The following is an 11,448-nucleotide window of genomic DNA, read 5'->3' as shown; positions in this document are numbered from 1 at the left end:
AACTTTTTTTTATTAAATTTTTATATATTCGAAAATTTTATACACCGTATATATAGATATTCGAATAATTCTTTTTCCTTAATAAAAAATAATAATTTTCTGCTTGTTTTTCTCAACCCAATGTATTGATTTAAATAATAAAAGTAGCTACCACCTTTCTCTGCCCCACTTTAAGATAAAGCTAAAGCATGGAAAAAAGCATGGGAAAAAAGTAAATATATGATATAAAATAAACCTAAAGAAAAGGAAAATAAAAATAAAAATTAAAAAAGAGAGAGCGGAAAAAGACAAAATTAAATAACAAAAATAAAAATTAACATCACACATGTTATCAAATGAGATCAAAATTTAAGTTAGTTTTGAGTTTTCTCTCTCTCTCTCTCTCTTTCTCTTCTCCAAGAAAACTAAAACTACTTAAGTTAAAGAATCAAACACTTCTCAAAGCTTTTCCAAAGCCTCTGATTTGTTAACACAAAGAGATTTAGAGAGAGAGATAGAGTAGAGAGAAAAGGTGATGAATAGAGGTGTGTTAGAGAGTTCGCCGGTTCAACAGCTTATGGCGGCCGGAAACCCTAATTGGTGGAACGTAAGCGGCGGCATGAGGCCACCACCACCGTTGATAGGTCATCAGCAGGCGCCGTTGCCACCACATATGACTCCTAACAACAACAATTATCTTCGACCACGTATGATGCCGACTCTCTTGCCGCACTTCTTGCCATCTCCGGCGACTTCTTCTTCCTCTTCTTCTTCACCGTCTTTGCCTAATAACCCTAACCTCTCTTCTTGGCTTGAAAGCAATGATCTCCCTCCTGAGTCTTGGAGCCTTAGCCAACTGCTTTTGTAACTCTCCTTCTCTCTCTCTCTCTCCCTCTATAAAAATATTCCAAAATGAAATATTCTCTAGGCACATGACAATACATGATCTTGTGTGTTACTTGAGTTCTACTAGTTCACTTCATGGCTTTTTTTTCTCGTGTGTTGCTACTTAATTTTGATTACTGATTTGTTTTGATATATATATAAAAACAATCTAATATATATTTATGGATGTTTTCTTGTGAACTTTAGGGGTGGATTGATGATGGGAGAGGAAGAGAGACTAGAGATCTTGAACCATCATAATCAACATGATGAAGAACAACAACATAGTTTCCAAGGAAAGATGAGACTGGAGAATTGGGAAGAACAAGTGTTAAGCCACCAGCAAGCTTCAATGGTGCCTGTTGACATCAAACAAGAGAATAGCATTAACAACAACAATGGTTATGTCATATCTTCTCCGAACTCACCTCTTAACAAATCTTGTGTTACGACAACCACAACAAGCCTCAACAGCAACGACGATAACAACACCAACAACAACAACAACAACAATAGTAATAACATGTTGGATTTCTCTAGCAATCACAATGGTCTTCACTTGTCCGAAGGGAGACGCACTCCCCCTGATCGATCCTCTGAGGTAACACTTCTTCTACATATCTCATATATTTTCATGAAATAAAGTTAAAAATAAAATTATTTAATATAATGTTATATAATGAGAGAAAATTCGGAAATAAGATCTAATTTACATACAAATTAGTAATCACACTATGAAAAAGTGAAATCTAATACGTCATTTAAAAAGAACAGGACAAACCAAGTCTTATTTTAAGGTTTGGATCTAAATTGAATACGCAACCAGAATAAGTTTTGCTATGATTTTTTTTTTTTGACTGATGACTAATTGGTCTTTGTTTTTGTTTGTTATCTATATTGGTGATGAAGTGTAACAGCTTAGACATTGGTGGGTCTACTAATAAGAAGCCGAGGCTACAACCTTCTCCTTCGTCACAATCAACCCTCAAGGTAACTAATTGATTATATCAACGAAACTTTACGTTAACTTACATGACGTTTTCTGTATATAAAATGATCTCCCTGACATCATAATAACAAAACAAAAACACAAACACAAAGGAGAACAGAAGAAGCAAACAAAACAGAATGGGCACAGAATAAGCTGTGTGGTTTTTGTGTTTTGTAACTCTTTTGTTCTTTCTTGTTTTGTCTTCTTCTTCCTTCTTCATTATTCCTTTTCATTAAAAAAAAATCAATATCAACGTACTCCTTTGATTCTAAACAATTAAAATCTATAGAATATATATATACATTCTGAGAGACTTCGGGTTTGCTTTTTGAAACGAAGAAATAGAGACTTTGGATTCAGTCTTATATAGTATAATGTGAAGTACAAAGTTATTAATCACACTTCTACTAACTAATTAGTAAGCACGTTTTCCTCTATGCATGGTAATTAGTAAAAAAAATACAACCACACATGCACATCTTGTATATAGAAAGCTTTTTAATTTATGCTATTAATTAAATATATGGTGATAATTAAAGGTGAGAAAGGAGAAACTAGGAGGCCGCATCGCAGCGCTTCATCAGCTGGTATCTCCATTTGGAAAGGTAAAGATTAGTTTAATTAACAAAAGCACATTTTATTAATGCCGTCTGATATATTATTCCCTTATCAAATCAACTTTTTAATAACATCAATATTAGTTTCATTTTTTTGTTAATCTAAATCATTCTTCTTCCTTTTTTTACCCATCTTTTGCAGACTGACACGGCTTCTGTCCTGTCGGAAGCTATTGGATACATTAGATTCCTTCAGAGTCAAATTGAGGTGTGTGACTCGTCTTTTCCAAACTCTATATATTCTCATTTTTCCTTTTGAGTAAAAAAATAATAATGCTAAAAGCTTAATTAACATCTAAAAATCAAAATGTGTCAGAGAAATAATCCAAGTGATTACTGATAAGTAAATTATTCCTACTCCCGTCTAATTTTTATTTTCATCTGTACACCATTTGCTAAGTATCTCTATAATAATTACAGTATATGAACATGCATCAGTATATTCATGGATGGACGAAAATTATGATGATTATGAAAAAAATAGACATATATCATAAAAAAGAGAGAATAAAGATAGTATAAAGTTTTGTTCTCTCCATGTTAAGTAATATATGATTGATGTGATTATATAAAAAGTATTTATGTTGTTTTTGCAACTGTTGCAGGCTCTGAGTCATCCTTACTTTGGTACGACTGCCTCCGGGAATATGAGGCACCAACAACAACAACATGTAAGCACCAAATTTAATATCCATACTGATATACACTAAACTATTTTTCTCTCATATATACTAAAATCTCTCTTCAACTATGGTTAGTTGCAAGGAGATAGGAGTTGCATATTTCCTGAAGACCCTGGTCAGGTGCGTCCATTATTTTTATTTTGGGGGTCATTATACTTTGTGTATATTATTATGGTTCACTATACTTTTTATTGGATCAATTGAATCCAAATCTAAAAATGTGGAAAGCTTTAGTTTACAATCTTTTTCTTCTTTTTACTGTTTTCTTTAAAGTAAAGTTGAATTAATATAAAAAGATGCAGTCGCCAGCTTTTTCCACCCTCCCTTACAGTATTATAACCAACAAAGTTCGTTAAAATCAACAAAGTCCCTAAATTTATTTAAATATATTTTTTTTCTTAATTGTTTTCTTCATATACGTGCATTTCAAATTCCTTTGGCGGTCATTTCCAATGAAATATTCTCCTATTACTATATTAACATTATGTCACTGTATTTTCCTATATATAATATATAATATGCCATATTTAACAACGAAAAAGTTTGTAATACTATAGATTTATGTAATTAGTAAGGTGGTATTGTATGTGTTTACTTTGTTATAACGTATAAACAATGCATAAGAAAATCTTAAATGACTTTATTAATTTTTTTTTTATGATATGGTTTTTAGCTCGTGAATGATCAGTGCATGAAGAGAAGAGGAGCGTCTTCGTCAACCGACACTCAAAATGCAAGTGAAGAACCTAAGAAAGATCTGAGAAGTCGAGGTTTATGTCTTGTTCCAATCTCATGCACACTCCAAGTAGGCAGCGACAACGGCGCCGACTACTGGGCTCCGGCACTCGGATCCGCCGGTTTCCACTGAGCCAAATGGGTTAATGCCACGTGGAATTCCAACGTTAGAGAGATGTTTTGATATAATATCACGAGCAGTCAGTCTACTGAGAAAACAACAAATTGAGTTTCCAAGGCTGATTGCTCATGATGCTATACAAAAAAGCACTTCGTTTAAAACACTTTTGCTAGAGAATTTGCGTTTGGCGTCTGATGTATATGCATTTGGCGTTTCATCATTTGATGTGTTGTCAGATGATGATATGACCAAAGTGATCATCAGTTTATGTTCTTTGTTAGGATACTGTTTGTCTTCTTCTTTTTTTTACCGGTTAATTGTAATTTGTGGTTAAGTACTTATTCTAATTACTTCCACGTGGTTTGTATCTTTAATTTGCTATTATACACTATAATCAAGATATATGTCTATTAATTACTCTATTGTGTGGACAAAAGAAAATCACTAGAAAAAAAAAAGCAAAAAATAGTTCAGAAATTGTGAATCTTATTTATTGATAGTTAATAATTGTACTCCACTTCATTAGTGAACTGGAGGATGGTCACAAACAAGAAGAAAATAAGAAAGAAGATAATTTTACTTTGATCATTTTATTTCTTCACTTCTTCTCTTTGGTGTGAAGATCATCAAAGAACTTCTTAGTGCAACCATTGTTTTACCCACATCGGAAACGCTACCGGAACCACCGCTCGTACCGGAATTCTTGGCTGCATCAGGTTTGGAGTTCTTAGCGTCCATGGCTTGAATCTTGATTTTTGTTTTCGAAACTAAACGTTTTGGTTATTTTATGTTAAAACGTGAAGTAGACTTGTTAAGGGGTTGTATTATTTATACGGTTACCACAATTTTCTTTTTATCAGATTGGTAATCTGTGACAACGTAAACTAATAGTCAAACTTGCATGGAATGTTATTACCGATGGAATGTTATCGTTTTCATGTAAATTGGTAACAGTTTCTCGTAAACGTGCGGTAATTTACTGTAATTAACTTAAAGAGTTTTTTTGACTTTGAATAAACATTTATTCCCAATTACATTTTATTTTAATTGATGAGTAAAAAGCCCAATACAACAGAGTTGGCCCATTACTTAACCCCAACCAAATAATCTTTGTCCACTCATCGCTCACGCGCTTATTTATTACGCCGGTTCGGTTCTGTTATTTGTAATTGTGAAATCTATGCATCGGTTTGGTAGAGTTTAACCTGTTTTTTCCAAATAAAATTTCTCTCAATTTTTTTTTAGCTGATTACTATTCCATCTTAACAATGATTATGCTATTTTTGTACCTATTGACAAGATTTAGAATAAAGCAATTTGTAGTTTACAATATGGTTTTCTTATAATAACGTATTTTAACGTTGAAGTTGCACTATGGACTGCAATAAATTAGTGTTGACGCATACTGTGAAAGATGTCTTTTATTTCCCCAAATGAGATGCGAAATGTAGCATCAAACTTTTGCAATATAACTTTCAAGATACGAAGAAATCGAGTTTTATCTTTACTTGTACATTTGAAATTTTGAACTCAGTTTATATATATCGAACTGAACAATGCAACAAATACAAATCGAAATGACACAAAAAAATAAAAAAAAAATCATAACATACAGTATATGATTAATTAATATAATTTCTCTTTTGCAGTGCATCATATTATTGCGGAACAGAATATAGTGGATAATGGGATTTATCCATAACACCAGATACAATAAAAAATTATTATATTGATCAAATAGATAAACATTATTATGTAGAACGATGACAAAATAAAAACACCATTACTTGACAGAAAATACAGAATCTTTAATTCCACCCAATAAAAAAGCAGCAGACCAACAACAAAAGAAATATCATAAACCACAGATATTGATATATACATAAATAGCTAATGGGAATTTCCATATTAATTCCTTAGTTAATGGACACGTACAGGTGGCTATAATTGGCTTATATAGAGATGCCTTCACGTCTAAGCTCTAATGTTCATGGCCCATTTCGAAAGCTCCTTTATGAAAACTCCGAAAATGAAACATTATTCATTAAAAAAATAATTGTAATGATTCACAACATAATAATGAAGCTCTAAACGTACAAATTAATACAAATGAAAAATAATATATAATAAACTAATAAAGAGTGGTTTTCTCTTTTTGATTTAAAAAACAAAGACTAGTTCCTTTTCAAAAACAAGGATTATAGTGAAATTAATAGATTTAGCCTTCTTGATACAATCAGATTTTGTGAATTATATGTAATAAGGTTAGAAAATGAATTTTGTGAAGGAAATGGAAATGGAGTGTCGTTTTCGCTAATAATTAGTTTTCTAGTAAAAAAAACTGCATGTCGCTTCCACTCCCTCTCGACGTACACGTGCTGTCGTTTTCGACTCAGTTTTGTGGCTACTGGCTCTACTAGGATTTTATATACAGTATAGTACTAATGGCTAGTACTACTACTACCTAAAGCAAAATTCATGGGTCTAATAATAAAAAAAAAAAGCAAAACGCTGGTCGATTACCTACGTACGTGTTTGATTCATGAAATGACATTTCATGGTGACATTTTTTACAAATGGAATATAGCATGTCGCTACACTGTGCATTATATCGAGAGTTTTATACGCAAATTATTATATGTGTGATCGATAAAACGAGACAAATGAAAAGCGGTACAATTCTCTTACGGCCTTATCAGTTTTGCCAGCACCATCCATAATGTTTAGGTGTGGCTCTCTGATCCGAACAAGAACATCTCTATTTATCAAAGAATAAACAACGTTAGTAAATGATATAAGAAACTTTGAAATTGACTAAAAGGCCTTTTTGTTCGAGATTGTGGTTATTAGTGTAGATTCCATTTGAAGGTATAAAAACATTACTTTCAAAATTAATAATTTGTGAGGGGGTGGTCCATTTGTGAAGTAACACGTATAAAATTTTTCTAAACGACAGCAAAGTAAATGTTAATCGCCACGTACGAAGATGACATTTTCCTTTAATGTGTTGGATCGCCTTAGTGGCTACGGCAACGGTCTAAATTTGCTATCAACTTTTAAGACATGACTCAATTAATATATCCAATTAGTTTATAGCAAGCTTTGGAGAACATATACACACTTAGGGACAATCTAATCATACTTAATGTTGTATTTGATTTGGACGTGATGTTATAAACGCAAAATCTTTAAACATGTGTGACATCTTGAAATCAGGTTATACTTTAAAGTACCTACTTAGTGGTAATACCGAAGTTGGACGGTTTCCATGTCGACATATCGACTTGCATGCCTAGAACTGCAATGCATAACACAACGCGCCATATATCTAGTAGTTATTGATTACAAGTATTTGTTAATTGTAGTCTATTTTAGAGGTGATAAAACTTAACTACAAAAGTCTTAAGAAAACGATATTTCCTTTTTAACTCTGAACAAAAAAGCAAAACTCACTAACCGATTTTGTTATAAGCAAAACTCACTAACCGACTCACAATCTTTGTAGATCAGATTGCCAAATTCGGTACTCATGACAAGCTCACGAATGATATTTTGGTTTACTTAATTCTTACTCTATGATTCACGAATGATATTCTGAAGTAGTCACTTTTGAAACATCCTAACCACCGTAGCTACAATTTGGTTGCTTACTCTATAGTTAAATCTCCTTTTGCTCTATTTTTCGTTTCCATCATCTAACGGTTAGATATGTATGTGTTATGATTTGTGGATAGCTTAGTTCTAATATAAAAAAATGAACACAAAAAGGAAGAAATAATGCAATTAAATCATACAAAGAAGACTTCTTCTTTTTTGCCATACGTACAAAGAAGACTCTTCTTTGTTGGCGACTACTCCAACCTCTTAATAAGAAAGAAATATCTTTTTCCCTAAAGTTGTGGTTTTAGGTTACTTCTCTTTACAAAAAAAAAAAAAAAAAAAAAAAAATTCTTTAAAATATCCTTTTTCATATATACTAGTTTCCTTATCCTTTAAATACCATCTACTCCCTCCTTCCAATGACAAATCCAATCTTACAAGAGAGAGACGACAACACAAAAGAAGAAGAACAAAAAAAAAACATATTCTCTCCAAAAAGAAAATATAGTAAAAATGGAAGCTTCGGAAGCGAAAAGAGGCTTATACATGGAAATGGAACAAAACGCTCAAGTCGCAGCCAAGAGGCTTTGGAAAATAGTCCGCATCGTCTTCTGCGTTTTGAAAACCGGTACGGTCAAAAGCAAGCTCATGCTTGACTTAAACCTAATGCTTAAGAGAGGCAACAAAGCCATCACTAACCTCCGCCGTCGATCTAGCTCCACCGGCGGTGCTGACGTCAACTCATCCACACGCGTCCGTGGCTACGACCCGTTGGCCTTTATGTGCAAACGCAAACGCCGCGTCCACGGCGGTTATGAAAACGAAGACGATGCGGTGGAGGCAGCGGTTAAGAAGGTTTTTGAGCTATTAGGAGAGAATGATACAAAGACGGTGGCGGCGACAGCCATCAGAGAGTCCCCGTTGATGATGTCTCCGGCTGTGAGACAGCTTAGGGTCACGGATTCGCCGTTCCCGTTGGAGGACGGCGGAGATCATGATCATGTGGTGGACAAAGCAGCGGAAGAGTTTATAAAGAAGTTTTATAAGAACCTTAAGATGCAAAAGAAGATGGCTAACACATTAGAGTCACCGTACCACGACGGATGGGTTAGATGATCCGAGCTCTTTTGTGACCAACTCAGTCTGTTCACTTTATGGGGGTTGAATTTGCAGAAGGAAAACCTAAGGACAAATTTTAGTATACATATATTGGGGTTGGGACAGTGTCGGTGAGTCGGTGATTTACAAGTTTTCTTAGATATGTTTTCATTTCAATGTCGAATACTCGTCGAATACATGGCTGCTATGTATATATATATTCCTATCTTAATGAGAAGAATCTATATAGGTGAATCTGCTAACCCATAGGTAACCTCACATTTTAACTTCGGAATAATTCACATAACATAATATAGATAACATTCATTGTTAAAATTTGCTATGTTAGCGGACGCAAACACTCAAGATTTTTTAAGAGAAACGAAAAGTAAAGAAAATAGTAATAATTAAGACACAATGTCGCTCTCAAGTTGTTCATCTACCAACCATAACGTTTCGTGCAATTTAATTCACTAAAACAGCTGGTTTTAGTAGTTTATACAAAAACTAGGTAATGTCCCGCGCATATGCGCGGGTTGTTGTATATTTATTTAATTATTTTAATTTATTTATTATTTATAAAAATAGATTAAATAAATTTTAATGCTTATGACATTTTTACATGTTATTTATTTAAATCATACAATAGAAACATACATTCATATCTTTTGAATTTATTCGTTGATTAACTGTTCAATTAATCAATTTTGATAGTAATTTTATTTAGTACTTTTCAGTATTTTTTGATAAAACAATAATATTGTTAATGATATAAATAGAAATGATATTGGGAGAATTTAGAAAATACCCTTTTAAAAATATCACTTTTTAAATTTACCCCATTTTCAAACTTTATCAAAACAACCACTAAAAATGTTGAAATTTATCCATATATGTGTGTAAACTTATAAATATACACAAAATTACCTTTATTTGTGTATAAAATTTTATTTATTTCAATGTCTTACAAATTGGTTTGAATATAACAAAAAATATTTTGTTAAAATAATTACATACTTTGAAAATAAAATAAATATACATGAATATGTGAGAAAGAAAAAACATATAAAGTAAAACAATGAAAATGGTTTATTTAGCTTGATTTTCTTATGGTGCGATGGTCAGAAATCAATATTTTTGAATCCATCGATAAAGTCATTTCCTTATAGCCATAAAATATTATTATACATATGTATTATACATTTAATAGTATAAAAAACAATGAAAAAATGAAGAAGAAATATAATTGAAAACAAAAGTTGTAACCAAATATATAATCAAGTTCTTACAATGATATCTTAATTGAGCTTTCAACCCATGCAAGAACATTAAAAATTAAATAAAGAAAATATTGAGAATATCATATATGGTGGAGGGGGATGTAAAAATGAGTATTTATAGGATAAAATATGATGTAAGTTACAATTCTGAAATAATTAAATCAGAGGAGTTATAATTATATTTTATAGTGTGTTAATTGAAGTTAAATGGAGGAAACAAATAGTCAATTGAAAGGTTATATAATTTAAGTTACAATTTAATAGTAAAGTGTGGATTTCAAGTATGAATTAAAGTATATGACTAAATGTGTTAGATATTTGGTTTAATTAAAAATAAATATTATAATTAAAAAATAAATGCTAAATGGACCAATAAGGAAAGAGTGAAACCTTAAAAATTCCCAAGAAATAATTTTATTTTTAATCTCTTTTTATATTCCTCTTAATTTAAGTTATATTTCTAGGTTTAATTATATTTTTCATCCTTGTACTATATATATAATAGATAGAAAATGGAATATCAAATTGTTTTTAGATAGGAAATCAAGTATAAAATTCAAAGTTAAAACAAATTATAATGTTCTTTGTATTATTACATGTTGAATCACAAACTAAATATAAGGATCATTATTCTTAAAAGAATGTCTTACAAATTGGTTTGATAATTATATAATAAAAAGTTTATTTTGTTAAAAAATTACATACTTTTGAAAATAAATTAAATATACATGAATATGTGAGAAAGAAACAAACATCCAAAGTAAAAGAATGAAGATGGTTTCTTTAGCTTGATTTTCTTATAACCATAAAATATTATTATACATATGTATTATATTTAAAAATATAAAAAACAATGAAAACATAAATAAATACATAAAAACAAAAAATAAATAAAATTGAAAACAAAAGTTTAAACTAAATAATTAATCAAACTCTTACAATAATATTTTAAATGAGTTTTCACCCCATGCAAGAACTTTTAAAAAAAACAAAGAGAATAATGAAGATATGAGATATGGTAGATAAGGATGTGAGAATGGCTATTTATATGATAAGAAGTGATGTAAGTTACATTTTTAAAATAATTAAATTAGAGGAGTTATAATTATAATTTATATTGTGTTTAATTGAAATTCAATAAAGAAAATCAATAGTCTTTGGAAATTTATATAATTTTCAGTTTCATTTTAGTAGTAAAGTGTGAATTTAAAGTATGAATTAATGTATATGATTAAATGTATTTTTTTGATTAAAAATAAATATTATATTTTAAAAAATAAATACAAAATGGAACAATAAAGAGAGTGAAACATTACTTATATATATATGATTTTAAATAACTTTCCACCAATAAGGCTTATAAAATTTGTTGAATGATATATGATTAAGTACTTTCATTTTCTTTGCCATTTGATTATAACTTATAGTGTAATTAAATTTTATATTGAATGATTGTCAT

General features: G+C 30.7%; 3 protein-coding genes across 3 annotated transcripts in view; 2 read left to right on the top strand and 1 right to left on the bottom strand.

Annotated features, from left to right (window-relative positions):
• The first annotated feature begins 351 nt into the window (after window positions 1-351).
• On the top strand, window positions 352-4,431 carry LOC17878247 (transcription factor bHLH68). Its single transcript, XM_006283767.2, has 8 exons — window positions 352-843; window positions 1,072-1,465; window positions 1,774-1,854; window positions 2,395-2,460; window positions 2,615-2,680; window positions 3,078-3,143; window positions 3,231-3,275; window positions 3,829-4,431. The coding sequence occupies exons 1-8, from the start codon at window positions 515-517 to the stop codon at window positions 4,021-4,023; spliced, it is 1,242 nt and encodes a 413-aa protein (XP_006283829.1). The 5' UTR covers window positions 352-514; the 3' UTR covers window positions 4,024-4,431.
• A 1,435-nt stretch (window positions 4,432-5,866) lies between these two features.
• Window positions 5,867-11,448, bottom strand: part of LOC111829287 — a 6,473-nt gene continuing 891 nt past the window's right edge. The window contains 2 exon segments of the mRNA XM_023777993.1: window positions 5,867-5,994; window positions 5,997-6,049. Coding sequence (XP_023633761.1) covers window positions 5,867-5,994; window positions 5,997-6,049 — 181 coding nt within the window.
• Window positions 7,958-8,964, top strand: LOC17879952. Its single transcript, XM_006284491.2, has one exon. The coding sequence runs from the start codon at window positions 8,125-8,127 to the stop codon at window positions 8,725-8,727; it is 603 nt and encodes a 200-aa protein (XP_006284553.1). The 5' UTR covers window positions 7,958-8,124; the 3' UTR covers window positions 8,728-8,964.

Source organism: Capsella rubella, unplaced genomic scaffold (assembly GCF_000375325.1).
Source record: "Capsella rubella cultivar Monte Gargano unplaced genomic scaffold, Caprub1_0 scaffold_7, whole genome shotgun sequence".
Classification (NCBI taxonomy): Eukaryota; Viridiplantae; Streptophyta; class Magnoliopsida; order Brassicales; family Brassicaceae; genus Capsella; species Capsella rubella.
This window is presented reverse-complemented; position numbering and strand designations above follow the sequence as displayed.